The sequence below is a fragment of the Parasteatoda tepidariorum genome, chromosome 3 (assembly GCF_982258835.1).
Source record: "Parasteatoda tepidariorum strain Cologne lab strain chromosome 3, Ptep-v5.0, whole genome shotgun sequence".
Taxonomy (NCBI): Eukaryota; Metazoa; Arthropoda; class Arachnida; order Araneae; family Theridiidae; genus Parasteatoda; species Parasteatoda tepidariorum.
Window position 1 is genome coordinate 47,477,845 of NC_141757.1, and position 24,865 is coordinate 47,502,709.

The window sequence follows — 24,865 nt, forward strand, 5'->3', positions numbered from 1 at the left end:
AAATGTAAAAAATTTATGGAATAAAATATTTGAACAGAATCTGGCGATAGACCAAAAAAGCCCAATCAAAGAACAAAAAATGTATTTATTTTATAGACAAGAGCATAAACACTAAGTACATATTAGATAAAAAATAATATTCCAAATCAAATATTAAAAATACATTTATTTACAAATGATATACTTTTTTACAATATACCACTTTTATCAAAGCGTTTTTCGAATCGTTTGAATTCGAAAATCAAATTCATTTTTTTAGTTTGATTCTCTCTCAGAAGAAATCTTTGGATAGAATTGTGTCAAATAATCAATTCCATGATGTAGGCAAAAAGAAATGTAAATCATTGACATATAATACAAATAAATATATGTAAGCAACATATTTACAAAACATTTATAGAACAAAAGCAATTTTTTCTTCATCGTCTTCCCAAGTCTGATACTCAGCGATGGTTCCAGTTTCATATCGAATAGAACTGCATGTTGCTGTCAAAGTATTTTTCATCAGCATCGCTACTGTCATCGGCCCAACACCGCCTGGTACTGGAGTTATTTTACTGGCTTTCTCTATTATTCCTAAAGTTAGATACAGAAATTAAAAGGCAAATTGTTAAAAAATTATTACACAAGCATTTGTTGATGACTGAATCATTTATGAAAGAATTTAATATTTCCTTTTGAAATGGATATTGACATTAATTTATGACTATTCTTCGAAAAGTCTTTTGTTACGCAAAATTGGAGAATAATACATCTTTTTGACAACTGATGCCGGTCCGAAACAGTTATTTATGGCTTATATGTTAAGTCTTGTACATCTCTAGACAGCTCCCTTCTATGTTGATAACCTAAATGACGAGCTAACTTCTATGTTGATAACCTAAATGATATAGTGAAGTCACGCCTATCTGAAGATGAAAAATTATTGTGATCTAATTTGTTTGATAATTAAAAAAAAATTCTAACACTACATTACTAAGGCTCATAAAAATACTTAAGAATTGGGAATCAGTCATCGATTCTAATGGTTTAATGATAATAGTAATAGTATACGATAGTCAGCATAATGATAATAGTATACGATATCATGATAGTATTAGTATACGATATCGTTTAAAATACAGAGAAATATAGAAAGAGTTTCCACTCTTATGCTAGAGCATATAAATATCTTTGCGCTCCAAAATGGCAACACTCTTAACGTTTTCAGCGCCGCCCTTCGGCGAAAAGCTCAACTACTTGCTGAATAGAATTTATCGTCTTCATTTATTATTTTTAACTTATTATGAATTTATGAAGTTCTTTGGGATGGTTTGGTTTGTTTTATTTCAGTTGTGTGAAATATTTAGTTGTTAATTTTTTAAAGATGCCGAGTGTTTTTGAAAACAGAAGTTCATTTTGTAAAGTAAAATTACGATTTACTTCAATTTCTCCTCATTTCTTTCTTATTCTTATATTTATCTTATTGTCAAATATAATACGTATTATAACATGGATTATGTATTCATCCTTTTAAACTAATGGAAGAATAATTACGGAAAAGTGTTATCAATGTATATTTTTTCTCTCCTCTGTTTAAAGTAGAATTTATTATATGACAGAATAAAAGTAGACAGGAATAAATAAAAATATAGAAAAAAACACTTTTTACGTATAATAAAAATAAAATCTAAAGTTAAAGATTTGTAATTGATTAGAAAATTTTATGCTTTTACATAAATGCACAATGTGAAAAAAATTTCTAAACGCTAACATAAATCTAAGTAATCCAATCTTAATTTAATACTGAAGTAGTTATTGAAACGTAACATAGGAACTTAACTGTAAAAGAATAAATTACATAGAGCTATTATTCTTTTATACTTACAAATTTAATCGACCACTTGTAAATGAAAATATGAAAGAGATACATAATACACCGTGGAGTGTCAAATATTCAAATCTACTGTATTAACTATAAACATTTCCTGTAAAAGTTGCTAGAGGCCGGAGTGTCTTCAAGAAAAGCGTTATGATGACATCCGAGAGGATCGTTCATAGCTCAAAATTTTGAATATTGTTTCAAATTTAGGACTTTCATACCAAGCTTTCCCCCCCCCCCCTGGCATAAGAGCCTCCTCGAAAAACACTCTAACACCTAAGAGCAGCGCTTGGCGCATTCATAACACTCACGTAGCTTAGAAGCACTTGTAGTATAGGAATACGAAGCGCACTACTAATAGATAAAAATAAATAAAAATTTGATTTGCAGTAAATGTAAATGAAATCAATTTTCAATAATTACTTACACTATGAATTTTTAAGCGTTTTATAATATTTTACATATTATATATAGCGTATTATTAGTTAACGGTGGCTAACACAGTGTAAACGAAATCAAAATTAGTCAATAGTGACTGATGTTGTATTTAACGTGTTGATATCATAGTAAAAATAAATTACCTGTCTCTAAATAGAAAACGTCAAAAAAAATTGCTCTAAATACCGTTGAAACAAACTCCTTGTAAAAGAAGGTTCTTGTTTCTTCCAATATTAAACAAGCGAAAATACTCTTTTCATGCAGCATTTCAAAAGCTAAATTATATTGTAAATTAAAAAATACCATAAGAAAAAACAATCAAAAAACTATTATTAGGAAAACAGCTACTTTATGGAAATAAAGACTTTACCTAAAAATATTTATAGAGTAGGCCGCAAAATACAAGTATAAACTACATTCTAGAACTTAAATGCATGTTTTTGAAGCACATGGCATATTCCTGTCCCCTCAGGAAATCAGCTCTGCATTGAACCATAATATTTGAAAGCAATTAGTGCAAATTGATGACTGCTATCTTACGAAAGTGTTAAGTTCAGTCATGTCTCCGTTCTAGTTAAAGCGATGTATCAAACCATTCAAGCTATCGATTAATAAATATTAAAAATAATTAATTTTCACGATTTATCATTATACTAAGGTTGGAGAAAATTCAAACGGTATTAAGGTTCAACGCGATTCAAAATTTCTAAACGTGTATTTAAACTTTTTTTCCAGACAAAGTCAATCATTCATAAACCTAACCAGGATTTTTCTGTAGGTTTTAAATGTTGATAAAAAATCCTCTTTTAAAATATTTTCGCCTAAGGATAAACTATTAATACTTTCCGCTTTGTAATAAAGAAGAGATATCTCCTTGTCTTCAAACATTAGGTCTTTGTGCTTTAGTACATCATGTACAGTCCGCAAAAAAAAAAAGATATCACCCTGAATAACTTTTGTTCTAATGATCGGATTTTCACGATCTAAGCGTCGATCTTAATGGTTCCCGGGGGTGACCTCAAATATGCTAATTAATTAGTGCTAACTATTAATTAAGTTACGAAATCAGACACAAAAACGTACTTTCTCTGAATAAACATGTATTTTTTTTTACATATTTGGATTTCTAAGCTTCAAAATATAGGGGGTAGCCGCAATCTGGGAAATATGGTCCCCATAGTTTGGTCAGGAGAGCGATCCAAAGTTCGTACCCGTTAATGTTAATTTCACTTTTTACGTTTTTAGTCATATTTTCAAAACTAATGAAGCAATTTGAAGAAAATTGCGCCCACTCATAAAACTCATTTACCCAAAGGTAATTTCATGAAAAAAATAATTTTTAGTAATTATTAATTATTTTTTATTATTTAATTAAATTCAGGATGAAAAAATTTTGAATTATAAGGTATGAATTTTTTTATACCATAATAATCTACATATTTTTCAATATAAAAATCTAAAGTTTTAACTGTTTTTATTTATTAGAAGCTGAAAAAAATTAAAATTAATTATTTTTGAAAAAATAATTTGGCGACAATAAAAAAATGATTAAATGGGGCGATTAATATTAAAATGTGATAAACTTGCGAGGAACTTGACTTCTCGCGCGTAGTGTAAAATTTCATTCATATTTTTTTCGCTAATAATCGTTTGCTAATCCTTTTATTTTTATTTCTTTCAAACTATAAAATATGATGTTTCTTTTTAGTCACTTAATAATTTATTTGTAATTTAGTAAAGAAATTATAAATAAAGCATTTTGAATAAAAAACACTTTATTCAACGAATGTCTAGTTTTATAAAGGCGTGCTTCTGATAGAATATGATTATGCACCAGATTGTGCTTACTTAATGTGATTATTTTTTAATTTTTGATTTTCTTTTTCAATAACTGATACAATTTCAATAATATACATACGTATGCATAGATTTGGAATAATATATTTATCAATTTCTTGAATATATATTTTATAATTATTAATACGAATGCGTAGTCAACATTTTTAATCATCTTAAAACTTCGCCCGGTGGCTGAGCGGTAGCGCTTCGCGCTGTCGTTCCTCGGGCCGGGCAAGGCTGACTCAGCCTTTCATCCCTTCAGTGGGTCGATAAATAAGTACCAAGCATGATTGGGAACTAAACACTGGGGGTTCCGCGTTCGGCTGACCACCTGAACGGAACATCTGCTCCTGCACCCCAGAGCCCTAGGTCCAGAAAGCTGAGATGGGCACAGTAGGCCTTGGCCCTCCATGGGCTGTCGTGCAGCTGAGTTTAGAGTAGAGTTTTTTAAAACTTCTTTACATCTTATATATCGCCTTAATCTTAAAATAAATTTGTAAATTACCTGTCTCTGCGTGTTTCGCAGAATTATTTTTCTAACTTTTTTATTGAATTTTAATGCAATTTTTTTAAAATTCTATTATGTATATTTTTGTCCAATAATATATTAATCAATCGTTTAAGTACTTTAATTTATGTTTTTCTTTAAAATAAAATTACTTTTCAAATTATTGCTAAGTTCTTAAGCTCTTGAAAGAAAACTTAGAATTATTGCCAGCTATCTGAGAATTAAATCTTGTTAAGAAATTAAAAATATTCTACTGATCACACACAATATCATTCGAAGCAGAACAGCTGACTATTTACTAAAAATACTATTGTTTACGAAAAATGAAGATAAATTATTAATTTTATTTTTTTTATTGCTTCTTATTTATTCGAGTAATGAAAAGTAAATGCGTATGTGCGCACAGGGGAAAAATTTAACAGATTGTTTTGTTTTTTAAATGAACAAAAAAACTATGGGCATGCAATTTTAATTCAACATTCAAAGAAAATCTTGTGCGCTAACCCTTTTGTCTTAAAAAGTTGAAAATATTTGCTTTAAAAGTTGTTTGTATGATTTCTCAACTTTTGCACAGTTCAAAAAAATATTGCTATATCAGGAAAATGTTTGATATGCCTTGTTTTGTTAAACAACTACTATAATAAAAAATTGTAAAAAGATTAGAAAAACGTGCTATTTTTAGAATCATCATCTCAAAAATTGTTCTTTTACTCCATTTGACTTTCTTCTTCTTAAATAACTTATAATCATAGTTTTAACACACGTTTTGAAGAAAATATGTAAACAAATTCCTAATATTTCGTAATAAAAAAACAAGAATATTAATGATTTATTTATACAGTGAAACCTGCCAAGTTGACCACACTTGTAAGTTTTACATCTGAATAAGTTGACCTCAATTATCAAGAACGGAAATTTTCCTACATAATAAAGAAGCAAAACCTTTGTAACTTGACCACCTATCTATCTTGTATGTTGACCACTGAAATAAGTCAATTTTGTCTAGGAGTATTATGAAATTCTATTCTAAAACCCTCATAAGTTGACCAGAAAAAAAAATTCAGAAAAGTTTCTGTCATTTTGCAATGTATGTTAATATTTCACTTGTTTGGTAAAATAGTGTAAAAAGCTAATCTAAACCCTTTTGTGAGTTGACCATCTGGGGAAACTGTAGGGACTCAGCTTTTGACCATTCATTGAAAACAGGTGTGTTAGTTGAAAAGTTGCTCTTCCAGTTGCAATAGTGAGCAAATAGGCTTATATGTATAGTAATAACAGAATAAATTTTGAAGTGTTAAAATAATTTTGTTTTGTTAAAGTTTTCAATGTTTTCGTGTTCTGATATTTTAAGAAATTATTTTTATTAAACACTTCACATGCATAACTAACAAAATAATTTTTTTAAAAAAGTTAGTTAAATATTAAAATTATTTCTGTGTAACAAATTGAAGTTCGTTTAGGTTTAAACACATTTCTTGAGATATTCATTTGGCCATTTGCTATATCAAATTTTTAAGTCAAGTAAAAAAAAAATTTTAATGTATAGCAACATGTAGGAAACGAAAAAGTAAACAATGTCCCACCCCTTCTATAAGTTGACCACTTGTCTACGTTGGCCACTAAAACAATGCACATGAAGTGATCAACTTACACAAGTTTTACTGTAATTGTTTCATTGAACCAGAGTAGTTAATTGTTTTCGTAATAATCGGCCTTACAACTATTTAACTTAGATTCTTTGGACTAGGCGTCACTTCATGCATGTCTTTCGAGATTGAAATTTCAAAGATAAAATGTAAAAATTACAAGAATGCGTAAGCTGGTTTCAATTAACAAAAAAAAAGGGACAAAATCGTTGGCAAAAGAAGTTATCTCATGAAAAGAGTGTCAGAGTTGAAAAAGTATTGTAAAAACTGTAACAATTGTTACTCTTGTTTAATTAAGGGTATTATAAACCTAATTTTCTTTTAATCATGTTTTTTAAAGAACTAACGAAAGGAGTGTGTAAATAACATCAACTCGTAATTTTCTTCGTGTTTTTTTTTGTTTTTATTTATTATAATATTGATATATATATATATATATATATATATATATATATATATCAAAATGCTTTTAAAATGCCATATAAACTTTATTAAGTTTTACAATTTTATCGAAAATAAATACCGTGATTTCTATAAAATTTTGCGATTATGCATCAGAATAGCTATCTTTTTTCAGGTCCACCTTTGCTTGATCACTTTTTTTTCCTTTCCTAAGAAACTCGAAGTGAGGGGCAAAAGCATTTAACCCTACAACTCTTCATAAATTTATGATAACTTATGAAAATTGGTTTTAATTCAAAACTGTCCTACAAATTACATTAAAACAGCTTTAAAAAAATAAATAATGTCAGATAAAAAGTCAAAGATTCTATAATCTTGGAGAATCAAAAATAATTTATTAATTTATTTAAATTTCCTTTTTAAAGGAGATTTAAAAAAAAAAAAAAAAAAAAGCCCAGAAAGCAACGCGAAAAATTCTTTTGGTTGCTTAGCAACGAGAAGCACTATCTTTTCCCATCTTGTCATTCATTCAGTTTCTTTATGGTTGTTATAAATTATTTCCCCTTCTATGGCGAGGTAATTTGGCATATTTTTAAACCATCGCCAGATATATAAATCCTTATTGCGACCTAATTTACAACCCATTTTTTTCGAAATTTTGTCTACCCCTCCTATTTTAAGGGTCAGGATTCCAAATATGTAAAAAAAATGCATGTTTATTCAGAGAAAGTACGTTTTTGTGTCTGATTTCGTAACTTAATTAATAGTTAGCACTAATTAATTAGCATATTTGAGGTCACCCCCAGGAACCATTAAGATTGACACTTAAATCGTGAAAATCCGATCATTAGAACAAAAGTTATTCAGGGTGATATCTTTTTTTTTTTGCCGACTGTACAAGTCACATAGGCAAAAGTTGGGGGTAAAATCGAGTTTATAAAAAAACATACCGTACCCAGAAATGAGAAGCTAGTAGTAAAATCATTTCTTTAATAATAAAATCAACCCTTTTCTAGAAAAACATTTTTGATGAAAGGGGTAAAACATTTTTCGGCTTAAGAAACTATAAGGTATAATATAATCGTTTAATAACCTACGGCTGTCGTAGATATTTTACTCCTTCCATAAACTTGCTAGAATTGAAATAATTTTGATACCAATTTTTTCCCCTTACTTCCTGCTGGAGCAACTGCCAGAGGGAATTTTTCTCTTGATGGTAAGTCAAGATAGAGGATGACAGTTTTAGTAATTATGTAAGTAACTGCGGTTGTCACAAGTAATAATTCATATAGAGTGTCTTTCACTTATAAACAGTTCAGAATTTAGTTTATTATGTGGTCAGCATAAAGCAAAATTCTAATATTTAATTGGGTATAATATAAAAAAAACACAACTACTTCCACTTAGTAGGAATAACATTTACCATGACGCAATGCTAAATTCTATGCCCCTATCCACATAAATCAATTATTAATCAAAAATCGAATATCAATTACTTTTCTTTATAATGCAATAAAATCTGGCGAGCAGCTATTTAAACGATCAAACACTTCGTTTGTTTATTTGTGGCTTGAAGTTAGGCTCGCAGAAAATGCCGTTCATGGGTTAAATTTAGTAGGAATAACACAACCTGTGACGTAGGCTATAGTATACCCAATTACAAGCAATAATATTTTCCTAAGATTGATTTAAAACATTGTAGTGATTGCGCTTAATTGGTCCATACAAGTAAGATAGTAACTACGTTTGAATAAAATGTATTTTATGAAAACTTGTACGTCAGATATTAAATAATTAGGTACTTCTTTTACTTACATGTTTTTAATTAGAAATAAAGATATCTAAATTGGAATTCATATGTAAACCACCTGACGTAAAATCTTGCCCTCTTCTAATTTTGCCTTCTTAGCCGCGATGAAACATCAGTGAAGGCACTGAGTCGACGTAGTATAGGACCAAAGTTCTATACCCGGTGGCGGGTTCAAACCTACCCAGATTCCGATAGATAAGTACCGATTTGCCTTAGAATTGCAGGTCTCTGAAAAGCAATGCTTACCGGATTGCCTTCATTTAGATATTGATCTGGAAATTGTATAGAGCCTAAATCTCCATTGGCTAACTGGCTGTTGCAGAGATGCTTTAGTTTAAAAAATTCTACTTATTTTTTTTATCACATCATGTGTTGTAATATTTTTCTAATTAACTTTCAACTTAATTCTTTTAAACAGATTATAATGTAACATTAGTCTTAAACATCATTTATAAATAAAGTTTAAGTCTAATTAATATGCCAATGAAACAAAACCTAATTGATAGTAAAAATTACGCTTTTACCAGAAATTGAAATTACACTTACTGTCAAAATCAACATCACCAACCAGTTTTGGTCTTCCAGAAAGAGGGTCTTTAATTCGATTTATACCAACATCAATGACTGCTACACCTTCTTTGACCATATCAGCTTTAATTAGATGCGGTATTCCAGTGGCAACAACCAATATGTCAGCCATTTTCGTGTATTCAACCAGTTGGTCAGCTGGTGTATACCGGTGGCAAACAGTGATAGTAGCATCACCTTAAAAAAAACAAAAAGGAAAGATTTATTTTAAATTGTCAGATGTGAGTGTTATGTGTGATTTTTAGATTGCTTAAAATTTACTAATTCATTCATTTCACAGTTTGTATTTGAACAACTTCAATGAAATGCTTAAAGCAGTATCTCAGCAAGCTATACTTTTCCCGAAGTATACATTAAACTGCTAATTGGAGCTGTTTCAAAATAAATATTAAACACGTTTATTGAATTCGTGCTACAGATCAATACACTAAGTTATCTTAGAGTTTGAAACGAAAATCGTACAAGTTTTCGCCAAAAACACTCTCTTTAATAATTTGCGCCAAGCACCTTATATTTATAAGCATTGTTAGCACAGATACTGCAAACAGCATTTCCTTTGAGAGCTTGATCTATCAAAAAGTGCTAACAATTTGGCGTATAAATTTTATCATAAATAAAATTAGTTACCGAGAGGAATTTAAGCAAATTTAACGTGAATAAGTTTTAAATGTAATGTACTAAATTTTCATAATGTACTTAAATATTTGAAGATATTATTAGGTATTTTTATTTTAAATAAATCAAAATAGGATTTTAGCAAGTTGATAGTTGTTTCTAAAATGGTTATCAATTCTTTAACACATGAAAAAAAAAAATACTCATATATGCAATCACAGCGAATATGAAATGTCTGAAATTTCAAATCATATATATTAAAATTTTATATATGTGTTTTGATGAGAACCTTTGTTCTCAACAAAAACATGCTGTTGCAAGCAACAGCTTTCGAATTCATTTATAACGGAATGAAAATTATTTCGAATAGATAATATTTATAGATTAATGTAAATTCCACTTGATAATATTTAAATAAGTAAACGTAATTGACTTCAAAGCAATATCTTTAAACATCTTTAGTTACTCCCTTTCGAATCCAAAATGAAATGACATATAAGTGTAATGTTCTACCTTTGGATTTTAAGGTTAAAACAACAGACCTGTACCATTTTGCACCTTTGCACAATCATAACAATGGTAAATCCTAACTATACTTTTCTACGAATGCGAGTAGGTTTTTACAGTGTTATTTGAGAGAAATTTTTTATATTGTTAATTGAGAGCACGTTTTTTACATTGTTACAATAAGATACAGTCCTTTTTCGCCATTTTCTCTTTTCTTCTTTACTAGGTTCTTAATACTTATTACACGGCATTACAATAGTTAAATAATTACAGCAATGTTAAACGACTCGGGAATTCAGAACTATTTTCATAATAGTTCGGCTTTGTTTTCCGAAATTTATGTTATCTCTAAATTAATATCTGAGCTGATACTGCCTTATTTTTTAAAACGGCGGAAGCCTCAATTATATGTATTTAATGTTTACAATGTTCCATTTTTTTAAAAAATGATTCTATAAAAAATCACCACATATTTTTTTAGTATCTGGCTTGAATCCAACAAAAAAAAAGTTGTAAGCTTGTTTTTGTGTTAAGCGAATGATAAAAAGCGAACATTCTAGCTCACATTTTAGAAACCAAGGTCTTTTAAGAAATAGATCAATTTATCACAATTAAAGCTAACTCTCAGCCTTTAGTAAGAAAGATACTTGAGAAACACTCTCACTGAATCAAAGAACTTCATTAGTCAAACTCTCAATCCCTGTTTAAGCGTTAAATTATAGTTTATTAAGCATATATAATATAATAGGTAATTTATTAATACTAATTAAGTGCATAAAATATTATAATTTATTATTCTTTCCCTTTCGATATTGCTTTAAAATAATTAAGGAATACTTTTTTTTTAAATATTTCTGTTTATTTTAACAATTTTAATAATTAAAAAATATTCAATAATTAATTAACTCTAATAAATAATTAACTAGTTTAAAAAAATTATATATTTGTGAAAAATTGCTATTTAACTCGATTTTATTTGAATGTTTTTTGTTGTTGTTTTTTTTACGTAAATAGTAAGTTCATAAATTTGAATTTCTTTTTTACTGGAATGAGAAAACACGTTTCACTTAATAAAACAATTAAATAAAATTGGAGTGAAAGTTTTAATTTTTACATTTATCTGATTGAATAATATAGAATATTAAATTTAATGCTACAGTTTTCCAATAATAACTATTATTTTTTCATTGTTATATTTTATGTTTTTAAATATTTCTGATTGAATAACTTTTGAAAGACACAATTACAATCTTTCATCATCATCATCATATTATTATTATTATGAATTCGCATATTGTAATCATATATCTTAAATCCACGCATTATTGTGAGTAAAATCATAGATAATTGTACTCTACCATCATACTCTCAATCTATTGTACCAGTTTTTGTATAAACAAGCATTAAATCAAGACCCAATAACATCGTATTTCGCTTAACAATCAAATTGAAATAATATAATATTAAATTGAAATTGATTAATTTACATAGCAAACTAAATTATTATCTTACAAATATTACTGGTTTTGAAAATATTGAACCGATATATTTAATTTGGCAAGGGGCTATAATATTTCTTTTTATAATTTTAAAAATGCTTATAAATCTAAATATTAAGGCCAATTATCAAACAGAATAATAGACAACATAAATATAATCAAATATAATCAAACAGAAAAATAGACAATTAAAATTAACAAATTTTTAAGGATGTAGAAGCTTTCTGAAGCAAAAATCTAAAAGAGAAATTTATGCCAGTAATATTTAAATTTTTAATGGCTTAAATTTCAATTAACGCTATTAATTAATAATGCTCACTATTAATATTTAAATGACTATTATTTATCGAATAGTATTCTAGGCATGCCGAAGGTAAAAAAAAAAAGGAAGTATTCCCTTGTAAGTGAATGTTTAAATTTTTTTAATAACTTACTCTGAATCATTTACTACTTAGAAATGCAAATTAAAAATAAATTATATAGATCATTTTAAAGTATAAAAATAATTTTCATTAAATGTATTTTGATATTTTGTCTAAAACTAAAATTTTTTTAAAGATGAATTAAAAACTTATTTTTGTAATAGATTTTATTTTTATGCACTATTAAATTTAAATTAATTTAACATTTAATATTTTATTAAATTGAATTCCTTATTTTAAAATATCGCATCTAAGTTATATTATTTCTATAAAAATGAGCTAAAATACTGCCATTGTACTGCTCAGCTCTGCTTTCAAGATAAAAGCAAAATAAACTACTAAAATTCTCATAAACGTATAATTCACAAAAATTATAAAATTTTATTAAATAAATAAGATTTTAATGAAAGAATTATTTTAAGATGGTCTTAAAAATAAATATGAAGAAATTTAATGTAGCTAAAGAAAAAAAATTAGCAATAAAGTAGTTTTTCCTACATTGAGTTGCATTTTGAATTATTTCTAAGTGATACGGCTTTCAATTTTTTGAGTAAAATAAAAAAGGGCATGGAGCTTAAATACTAATATTTTTTCATTATTAAAAAGCATTGTCAATATTGCTATAGAGAAAAATTGTGAAAAAGAATTTTTAAATTAATAACGTATTAACTCTTATCCTTTAGAAAAACTTTGCATGGTGTAACGTTTTAAACATTTCTTAAATATGCGCTGAAATACAGTTTACTTGATACCACACAAATATAAAAATTACATAAAATATATAATGAAGTATACTAACATAAAAAACTGAATTAAATTCCTTGAATATGATTATTCCAAACCTCACAAAAAATTATCTCCGCATAATTCGGACGTTACATAAACAATGATGAATTCATGTCACTCCTTATTGCAATGAATTAAATTAAATCACAAAAATCAGTGATTTGAATCACGATCTTAATCACATGTTTTTTTAAATAAATCATTGATTTCAATCATTAGCTTAAAATACTCAGTGTAAGTGATTAAGATAATTAATTGTATTTTTAATCTTTCTAACAATAAAATAATTTCATTTTTTGCTAGCAAATATAAAACATCATGACTGAGTATTTAAAAAAAACATTTTTTTAAGAACTCAAACTTTTTGTAAGGCAATGTAAATGTATGTAACAAAATAAGCAGAAGACAGATATGTGTTTTTCAACCAATATTTTGAACTTGTATTTATTATCGGAACGCGCATATAGATATAATTTTTTCGTAGCAGTGTGATTGAAAACAATGCCATTTATTTTAGAACTTAAAAGTTAGCAGTTAGAAATGAATTTAATAAAATATTTTGTAGTCTAATGCTACTGAAATATACCTTACAATTTTTAGATGTAATTTTTATAATCACTTACTGAATTGATGCATACAGGGCATAAAGCAGTGAGTTAGTTTTGTTCCAATAAACGCATCTTTTACTACAAATGTGTTTATTAGAAATTTCATTGTTATGTACTTAAATATGCTAAAATTATGTTTCTTAAAATAGTCTAATAAAGATTAAATTACTTAATAAACATTCATTTATTTAACTGAAAAAATGGAAAAAACGATCCAGATAAAATGAATTTTCTTTCATTTTTACCTGCTTGAGTTTCTCCATTTCCATCTGCATGCAACAACATAGCCATAGGCATTCCAACATTTTTAGATCTTCCCACAACAACTGCGTTTTTTCCAAACGTCTCAACACCTGTGAAATAAAACAAAAAATAGCCCAGCTTATTGTTAGATGAAGATTTGACATTTTTACGCATAAGAAACAGAAACAATTATTTCGAAATATTCTTTCAAAATAGTTTTCATTTCGAAAGAAAGCAGACCCATTCATAACATTTAAGATGTAAACTAATTTTAAAATTTAAAACCTATTGCAGGGATGGCGAACCAATGGCACGCGTGCCATTTATGGCACGCGACAGAATATTTTGGGCACTCCACCGATCACAATTGTTATTACATTATGAATTGTTATTACACAAATGTTATTACGCTATGAAGCATATGTAACAATTAAATTGAAGTTCACAAAAAACAAACAAAATAATAAACAATTATTAATAAAAAAAAGTTACAAATTAATACTAAAAAAACAATTAATAACAGTAAAAAACAAGCTAACAATAAATAACTAGCAAAAAAGATCGACAGTCCTGCTTAAACTAACATCTTACAACCTAATATAAGTTATCGGTCCTCTAATCTGCTACAACAGAAGTCACACTGATGTTACTTTAAGTTAAATTACATGTATAACTGAGACATGTATACAAAATGTTTTTTTCAATGTAAATAAAGAGTTTTTAGTATTATTATTTTCCCAATAATCACGAAGTCAAAATTATTTGACGGCACGTCTATGATCTCATTAAGCAATTTTTTAGAGAAAATGGCACGTTGGTGTATAAAGGTTCGCCACCCCTGACCTATTGCATACGTTTTTGCAATTTACAAAAAAAGAAAATTCTAAAAAATATAGCGTTTCTGTTTTAAAAAAAATATTTTAAATTCTAATATATATATATTATGAGTTTTAATCAGTAAACCATTCAAAAAATGAAATACTCAAATCAAAATAGCTTTTCATTTTAAAATTCAAAAACATTATTACTATGCAAAACGTATTACTTAATTCACTCTGAATGGAGCGAAACAATAAGAAAAGACAATTGCTTCACTAGTGTAGGTTTCTAAGTTAAATGTTGGGTAAAAAAAAGTGCACAAAATTGTCATGAAAAAATTAACAAGGTATTTAAACAATTTAGTTGCACGTAGCAATAAAAATCTTTGGAAAAAAAGTGCAAGTTTTATTTTTATCAAGGTCAAAAAAATGAATCTGCAAAATGACTGTACATACCACTTCTCCGCAATAATTCCATAATTCCCAATGGAGTGCAGGGCATCAGAGCATTCATGTCCAGACAGAATCTTCCCACATTCACAACATGGAAACCATCCACATCTTTATGTGGCGCTATAGCGTTGCAAACTCTTCTCTCGTTCATGTGCTGTGGCAATGGGAGCTGAACGAGTATGCCATCAACATTTGGACTATCATTCAGTTCTCGAATGATGTCCAGGACTTCTGCTTCAGATGTGTTTGCTGTACGGAATATTGTTTCACTTGATATGCCTGAAATGTATAAAAGGATTCATCAATATTCATTCAATGTTCAATCTACATGTTTTTCAACGTAGAATTTTCACGTAAGATTCAACGTAGGATTGATTTATTATTTTAAAGCTAATTCATAAGGAAATTGCAACTATCAAATCCGAACCCAAGCCAAAGAGCATAGGAACTTGTGGACTAAGGAATTGGACAAGCTCTCTGTAATGCAGTTTTTATTATTATTATTATTATTATTATTATTATTATTATTATTATCTTAATGATAATTCACATGGAATTTGCAGCTATCAAAGTTCAAATCCGTTAACATAATTTTAAACCAAAGTCAAGAAACATGGGAACTTGTGGACTAAGGAATTGGACGAGCTCTCTCTCCTGGAGTTTTTTATTATTTTTATTATTATTATTATTATTAAACTAAACTGCATTTTTGTTACGTGTAGAGGAAAACTAAGAAAATCTTCCATGGTTAACCTGATGACAGATTGTGATTTGTCTGCTACTGGGGACATTTAACATCAGCATTGTGATCGGTATGAGCATGTTTATCAATGTGAAAATAGGATAAAATCTTCGTATTTAGTTATAGCTTTAAACTGCTTTTGCTTTACATACGACGATCAAAATTATATTAGTATTTTTTATATCACTCTTTCATAATGAATGACTTGCATTATTTCGCCCTTTAAGCATATTATATTTCTTTTTTTAAACTTTATTATGATAAGAAATACAATAATGTATATTAAGGGGGGGATGTTTGTAGAACACACTAAACATTTCTGGAAACAGAAAAGCATTTAATATGCTAGGAATATTTTTAAAAAAAATTTATACATATCCATATTGTATTATTCCTTATATTCATTGAACTGTAATACAAAAGTCTAATATTTCGATTTCAAACCTAATAGCATATAAAATTTGTTAGTCAATTCCTTCATAGGAAATTTATTGCTGTTAATAAATGATATTTGTAGCTACACTTTTTTTACTACCAAAATTTATTCCTACTTATAGTGCTGAGAAAAGTAATACTAAGTTTAGAATTTATTACTAAGAAATACTAAGTAAATAGTACTAAGAACGGGATCTAAGATTTTTGTGCTCCCTCCAGTGTGAGTGCGTTACATTACATACCAGTTTTTTGAGCAGCTTTTAGCTTGTTGTTAACGTAGACAGCACTGGCAGGATTGTCTCCAACCAGCAGCACGCTGAGATGTGGTCCTCGATTTCCCCGGGCAATCCATCGTTGGATGTCCATTTTAACCTCAGCTTGTATCTGTGCTGCTATTTTCTTACCATCAATGAGTTTGGAAGCATACTTTTTACTGAAAAGGCATTCATTGAGGTCATTTTTTAGGATAAAAAGAGGTAATTATTACTATTTCTTTTTAGATAGACTTTATATTCAGAAGTACACATGACAATCATAAACTTAGTAGTTTTCTTTTTTCCCACACTCTTTTCTTCCTATTCACGCACTACACTATCTACCAATAAGTATTTGGACACATGTGATTGAAAAGAAAAACAAACTTTATTCATAATCAATAGTTAGTAGAGCCACCACGAGAGGCAATTATAGCGTGAACCCTCCGGATCTTGCTTTCCACAAGTCCTTGTGTGACGGCTAATGGTATTTTCTTCCATTCGCCTTGGAGAAGACATGTAAGTTCCTTCACCGATTTTGGACGGGTAGTACGTCCCTTAATTCGGCGATCCAACTCGTCCCAAAGGTTCTCGATAGGGTTCAGGTCTGGGCAGGCCAGTTCATTCGATTAACCCCATTGGCTCCATACCAAGCCTTGGTGACCCTCGCAAATTGACAGCTGGCATTGTCGTTCTGGAAGTAACAGGGGTCCACTCCGTAAAACTGCTACAACGTATGAAGCACATTGTCATCCAAAATAGTGCAGTAGGCATTGGCGTTGATCTTACCATGAATGGGGACCAAGGATCCCAATCCATACCAGGAGAAACACCATTTATTTGCATAGGTATCCAAATACTTATTGGTCAATAGTGTATGTCAAAAATCATTTTTGGTTGGTTGGTTCTAATGCCACACGGGCAAGCCTGCTTGGTGAAACCGAGCAAATTTAAGGCAGAGTGTGCGATTCTTGTTCTTCAGTGGCGCCATCTATGGCCAAGAATTCGACTTCTGCCACATCATACGTCACACCTGTTTATAAGGCGGACCCATTCATACATCCATTCATTCATCCACAGATCGTAATTTTGACCTGAATCAGAGAACGATCGATCTCCGATCCAGTACCCCCAGAGGTTTTGATTTATTATGGGAACATGGAAGACTTTTGCGACTAGACAGATTTAACGCTCATCAGTCACTTTACTAGACAGTGAATCTTCGGTCACCGGGGTTCGAACCCATGAACTCTCGGACATGGGTCCAGCGCCCTACCGACCAGGCTATCCCGGCCAAAATAATTTTTAAATAACGCCTGCTGTAGTGACCAATAGTTTGATCTGGAGAGCGATTCAAAGTTTGGATTTTTAATTGCTATTGTATTATTATTATTATTATTATTATCATTATTTATTTTTTTTGTATTTTGCTATATCGTGAGAACATTTAAGGCGAATTGAAGAATTTTTGCTCACAAATATAAAATTCGTTTATCCAAAGATAAATCCATGCAGAAAATAACTTTTAGTAATTATTTATTATTTTTAATTCTATTGAATAATCGAAAGAATTTTGAATTATAAAGTGTTCAATTTTTAAAAAAATATATATAATTTTATTCTAAATACATAACTTCATGAAAAAGTAATTTTCTTCAAATCGTGAATTAGTTGGGCAGTTCCTTATAAGATTCTGTTTCCAAGTAAACAGAATGCCAATAAAAAAATGCTAATCTATGCATTTCTAAAATGCTAATAAAAATTAAATAACTATTTCAATTATAAATTAGAAACTTCATTCATTTAAATTTTTGCGCAGTCAAATGAAGAGCCTTAGAGGAGAAGATTCTAATTAATAACTTTGATAAAAAATGACATTTCTCGGGGAAATATTATAATTTTATCTAATGTAATTACACAACATTGTCTTCTCATTTTTTGAGTAGTCTTTTTAAATTTTGCAGAACTCAGCGGATGAAAGTACTAAATGACAATCTTTGAGTGATTTGAAGTTGAAAAAGAGTTTAACTACATTTGGCAGCAAACAGTTGACGAGTAACCATGAAAAAATTTTCTTTTTGGCCGCAAATTTAAATGCTAAGAGTGTGAAAGCAATGCTAAAGATGGTTTTTCGAAGCTCTATCGCCAAGGAAAATAAAACGCCACAATTTAAGTGCCTTACACTTGAGGCAAGGCTACAGTTTTATACTGTATATGCTATCTTGTTGCAAAGAATTATCTGTTGCAAAGAATTAACGGACAAACAAACTTAAATATTTTAAAAATTATTACACTTTTTGAAAAATTGATTTTGGTGACATTTTTCCAACTAGGTGACAATTATCAAAATCAATGCCCAATTCCCATTTTTTTCCCTCCAAATTTTCATGAGCCCCTTAAATGCAGCCTTGGAGTAAGTTTTCAAATCTATTAAAAAGCTAGACCACGAACGCTTTTCATTTTCTCAAAACTGTGTCGTTTCTCCCTATTTATGCTTTGTGCCATTTATAGAATAAACATAGAGAGCTCCGGCTAAAGATAGGCTAAACTCCACCTAACAGTCACGAGTAATTGCAAACTCAGATCAGTTATGAAAGTAGCACATTATTTGCAAAAAAGTATCATTTCATGCGACTACCGAACAACATTTCCGAAAAACAAATAAACAGTTCTTGATTTCCTAAAGTCTATGTTGGCTTCAAATCAAATTTACGCAATTGTACTAAGATTTTCCTTAGAACCTTCATCCACTGAATACCTTCATGCTTCAATAACAAGCCGAATTAAAACATCATCGTTGTTAACTTACCTTAGCAATGCAGTGTGAGATTTCCTAGTCAAAAGAATTGACGATGTCTTGTTGCTTTGAAGTATACAAGCAGCAAAAGAACTACATTTTTCAAAGTTAGCTTTTCTGACACAGAAACTTAGCATTTTGGATATATTTTTAGAAAGATAACTTCAACTAAAACGACAAAGAAAAAAATTGACATCAATACCTTAAATCTAATATTTTAATTTTTAACAAGTAATTAATATTATTTTATTATATGAATCAACCATATCTTATTCCAATCACTTTAATTATGCGAAGAAAAAAAACAGAGTAAAAATAAAATATGTTTTAGTTATACAGAAATTGGATTAGTCTGACACTAACTTCATGTATGAAATTGGAAAAGTTCATTTCTGCTACATTCAATTAAATGCCATAGAGCCAAACTTTTTTTATGGAGCTATTATTCTTTGTGGTGTATTCAGAAAGTAGGCTACGTTACGTATGACTTTTTTGCTCTACGGCTCTTGATTATAGGGCAAAGATCTCCAACCTTTTTAATCTAAAAACCATCGTTGAACAGTTGACCCAATTTGAGTCTATGGCTACTAATGCTCAGCGCCGTAACCTTGCAATTTTGAACCTAATCCAGAAGACAAAAGAACTCCAGGATCAAGTATTGGGAGAAAAATTTGATGGAACTAATTTGCATAACGTCGAGTGAAAAACCACGAAAACCTCCCACATTTAGTCTGGTGGCAAGAGGACTCTAACCTGTGATCCGTCTACCACTGAGGATATTTTACGTCCGCACTGTGTTTGGTGCTAGCCGAGTGCGGAATTCGCATTGACCAGCAATCCCTGGGATTCGAACCCGGTTCAACTTATTGGGAGGCAAACGCTCTATACTCTGAGCCCCCAGGGCTCTTTTTTATCAGGCATCATTGACTCCTCCACTATCTCCCAACTTTATAAACTTAAGAAATAGCTCTAGAATTAATTACTCGCCCCTCTTTTTAAAACTTTTTCAGCATTTTTAAAGGTATTTTGATCGCCTTTCCCTGGTTAGGTAATTTGAGTGATTTATTTGACCAGATCTGGAATAAATTATATGATGCTTTAGCTAGCTCATCACAACAGCATACTGTAGTTATAGTTTGCGAGTAAATTTTCGTTTCATAACTTGCCGGAGAGTTTTGACGTGATGCTACGTCATTTGATAACACTGACGGTCAATTTTCGCACCATAAATTTCAGTTAAAGTATTCAATTTTACCATGAACATCAATTTTCGTGCATATTCGTATGGTTATTTATCATAAGATTTACTCACGTAGTAATATAAGTAATCAAAATTATATGTGATAATATCAAGAAAATAGAAAGTATTTGCCCAAGTACTTAACAAATTTGATAACAATTCATTTGGTACCTATCATCAATTGACTAACTTTTAAATGTATAACAACTAGTATACAAAAAATAAGGAAACTTTATAAGCAACATCTAATATATATAATTCTCTTACGTGGCTCCCAAATTTTGGCTGCATTTCTTTTCCGCCGGTGGCAACGTTTGCTTTGTTTTGTTTACGTTACTATTTCTCTTACACGGCGAATCGACCAATGATTGCCGCTAAAAATGCCACATGCCAAATCTAGCTGAGGTGGCTCAACATATACCGCTTTTAAAAACGGAAATTGAAATAACCAGAGAGCATCAGCTGCGGCAATCTCATACAATTAAGTTAGGCAGAAGTGAGTAGTCTTTGTCTATAGATCTCCATTTTAATATTTTGTCGAAAGCGCTTTTTTTCACGAATTATTTGAAATTACGAATTTATTTGACGATTTTTGATTTATATTACGAATTATACTATAGCACATTTCTAATAGGTTTAACGAATTACATGTCATTTATTTGAATTCAAATTTATTTTAATGACTTAGTGACTTTAATGACTTTACTAAAAAGATGTAATTTTTTAAAAAAAAAAAGTTTTTATATGGATTTGAATGATTGTTTTGAATTCTTAAAATTTTGTGCATTTGCAATGTACCTAAGTTAGTAGAGAGCGAAGCGAGCTTGGTTTGCGAAGTAAACCATATAAGATTGCGTAGCAATTTTCGGGGGTTGGAGAGCGTTAGCGAGCAGGAGGCGCAGCCCACTAGTTAATTATTAACTATAAAATAAATATATCTTATAAACAACAATAAATGAACAAATGCAACTATTAAAACTTTTATAATAAATGATTGTTCAAGTTATAAGAGAATGACTTAAATATGTATTTTATTCTTAGAATTTTAGTATAAATTTTAAGCTTTAAAATTTTAATATATAATGTAATAAAATTCTACCAATAAAACTGAACTCTTAGTTTTTGACGTACATTGATTAGCGTTTATTATGTGCAGTACGTCAAAAAAAAGAACGAACCGTCCTGAATGACTTTTGATCTAATTATCGGATCTTCACGTTCTTGGACTCATTTTTAATAGTTCGAAAGGGTGACCACAAATATGCTAATTAATTAGCGCAGACAATATTTTAAGTTGTGAAACCAGACACAAAAACTTACTTTCTGAACAAACAAACCTTTTTTTCGACGGATTCGGATTTCTAACCCCCAAAATATAGAAGGTAGTCGCAATCTAGGGAATATGGTCCCCATATTTTGATCAGGAAAGTGATCCAAAGTTTGGACCCCTTAATGTTAATTTTACTTTTTACTTATTTCTCCATATCTAGAGAAATTTTAAAACGAATTGAAAAATATTTGCAAACAGTTATAAAATTCGTTTATCCAAAGATAATTCCATGCAAAAAGTAATTTTTAGTTAATATTTATAATTTTGTATTCTTTTGTTTAAGAATGGTAAAAAAAATATAATGGCAAGGTGTAAAATTTTTTTGTGTAATTTTAAGGAATGTAATTTTACATAACAAAATACAAAATTTGAGCAAACTCGGTTAAATACTTCCTGAGAAATTGAATATTAAAAAAGTCAAGTACTTAAAATTCGATTTTTCTTTAGACTGATTTTGCTAAAATTTTATATTTTGCTACGTAAAATTACATTCTTTAAAATTACTCCAAAAAAATTGCATATCTTACAATTAAAATTTTTTTTGACAGTTCATAAATAAAATAATAAAAAATTATAAATATTTACTAAAAGTTACTTTATGCATGGAATTATCTTTGGATAAACGATTTTTATAAATGCGTGTAAAAAGTTTTCAATAATCTTAAAAAGTTCTAGCGTTATTGCGAAAGACGCAAAAAGTAAAATTAACATTTAAGGGGTCCAAATTTTTGAGCCCTCTCCTAACCAAACTATTAACAGATTGCGGTTGTCCCTTATATTTTGGGGGTCCGAAATCCGAATCAGTCAGAAAAAAAGGCATGTTCATTCAGAGAAAGTACATTTTTGTGCCCGATTTCATAACTCAAAATATCGTCTGCACTAATTAATTAGCATATTTAAGGTCACCTCCTCGAACCATTAAGATTGAGTCATAGAACGTAAGGATCCGATCATTAGATCAAAAGTGAATCAGGGTGGTCCGTTCTTTTTTATTATTATTATTTATTTATTTATTTTCACACATTCTACATTACGCAATGCGATAGTAGAATAGACAGAAATAAATATCGACGCAATTTTTTGACATGACGGTCAAGGTAAACTTGCTGTATAATTTCTTTGCCATCCTCAAGGCCATGGAACGAGACACGTAAAATAAAAAGTATTTAACTTGACAAGCAACTATTTTTTAATATCAAGCATTAGTTATTTAAGCATTATATTTTATTCATGTTATCGCTTTATAATAATTTCCATTAGTAGCTCGATTTTCCGTAGTGTTTTACTTTTTGCGTATTTGGTTGTATTTTTACTATAAGCTGTAAAAAACAATAAAACTTATTTACCCAATAGTAATGCAAAATAGTTAACTTGATAATGCAATTATTTAAATTTTGAAACTAAAAATTATTTTTTATTTAAATAAATATTGTCTTATCGTAAAGAAAATGATTAAAGAATTTCAAAGACGTTTTTCAGTAACAGGTCGTAAAAAGGTATCTTAGCCACTATTAAATCGATTTCTGTCAATTTTTATATTAAATCAATTAAAATTATGTAGTACCTTAATATTACGTTCTAACAGAGGACTTATTAGTTTATTTATTTTTTATAAAAGTTAGTGCACTTCGCAGTACTGGTAAATAGTCGCTTAAAATCATAATTAAAATGATATAAATACCTAATTTAAGCTGATAACTATGCCCTTTAAAACTATCATAATAACAAAAAAATCATTTTATTAAATAGAATAATCACATAAAATAAATATTTTAATTATTTAACTAATAAAATAATTAAGTCGAATTTAATGTAGATCTTTTAATTTATCTTAATGTAGATCTTTTGTTCTATTTTGTCATCTATGTCTACAAAAAATATTATTACAAAAAAAAAGAGGAAATAATGTGTTACATACTCCAGTAGTTATTTCTAAAAAAAATAAATAAGAAATTCTTGTGGATCATGTATTGCAAAGCTAGCAGATATAATAGACTAGATTAGAAGAAAAAAAAGCTGATATTAAATCATTTTATACATAATAATGCGTTATGTTGGTATATGTTTGAAATTTTGTTATAATATTTTATTGTGATTGGACCAGTACTATTAATTCATCAAATTTTTTGTAATAAATATGATATAAATTGATTATAATTATCAGTTTATTTTGAATATAAACCGATATATTTATTTAGAATTTCTTTCGAAATAAAAATATAATATTTATAGCAAAGAAATTCAAAACAATTTTTATTATGTAAACAAATGTCAAACCAATACAACATTAAGAAAATTTTACAATCTAAAAAATCAAATAAAGTTTTGCTAGATTTTTATAAGAACTATGTGATAATAAATAAAACTCAATGAAAGACTCTTTAATTTATTGATAATTTATGAAATTTGTACTTAGAATATAAATTTCATTAAAAATCTTACTGATATTTGTCTGGCGTCAAATATTTCATCAGTGAAGCTTGTCGCTTTATTCTTTATCTTATGCTCATGAATTTTTTCTCGTTATTTTAATTCTACGATTTGGTGTACAAAAATCAAAAATATCACACTTTTCTAAAAATTAAATGGAGGAAAAGAAGCGAAATAATGAACTTATAAGCAGTTTTATAATAATACTGGCATAAGAAAAGGTGCACTGTCACAGAACTGGGTCATCTAATTCCAATTCCTCTCACCAAACGAGTTTCATTATCGTTTGGCATTTATAATAAATTTCATCAAATGTTCTATAACTTTTTAAACTTAAAATTTATTTAAATTTTACTAAAAAAGATTATTAAACCTAAGCAAAACAAAGCTAAAGTAAGATTAATATATTAATATGACAAATAAAATAACTTTTACCTTAAAAACTGGGGTCTCAGCTGAGTGCTGAAAAATCACCACCTGTCACTTGCGAATCCAGCTGTAAAAAGGTTTGGTTACTGGAAGTAGTTCTGCCTATACACTTTCCATACTAGTTGAGCTGACATAACATTTCCTTTTGACGTTAGCCGGTTATTT

The 24,865-nt window shown here is 28.9% G+C and overlaps 1 protein-coding gene across 1 annotated transcript; it reads right to left on the reverse strand.

Annotated features, from left to right (window-relative positions):
• Positions 1-65: 65 nt before the first annotated feature.
• Positions 66-24,865, reverse strand: Nmdmc (NAD-dependent methylenetetrahydrofolate dehydrogenase). Its single transcript, XM_016061924.4, has 7 exons — positions 24,707-24,865; positions 19,284-19,439; positions 16,463-16,653; positions 15,047-15,322; positions 13,775-13,882; positions 9,051-9,269; positions 66-576 (listed from the first exon to the last, which is right to left on the reverse strand). Exons 2-7 carry the CDS (start codon positions 19,406-19,408, stop codon positions 395-397), a joined length of 1,101 nt encoding a protein of 366 aa, XP_015917410.1. The 5' UTR covers positions 19,409-19,439; positions 24,707-24,865; the 3' UTR covers positions 66-394.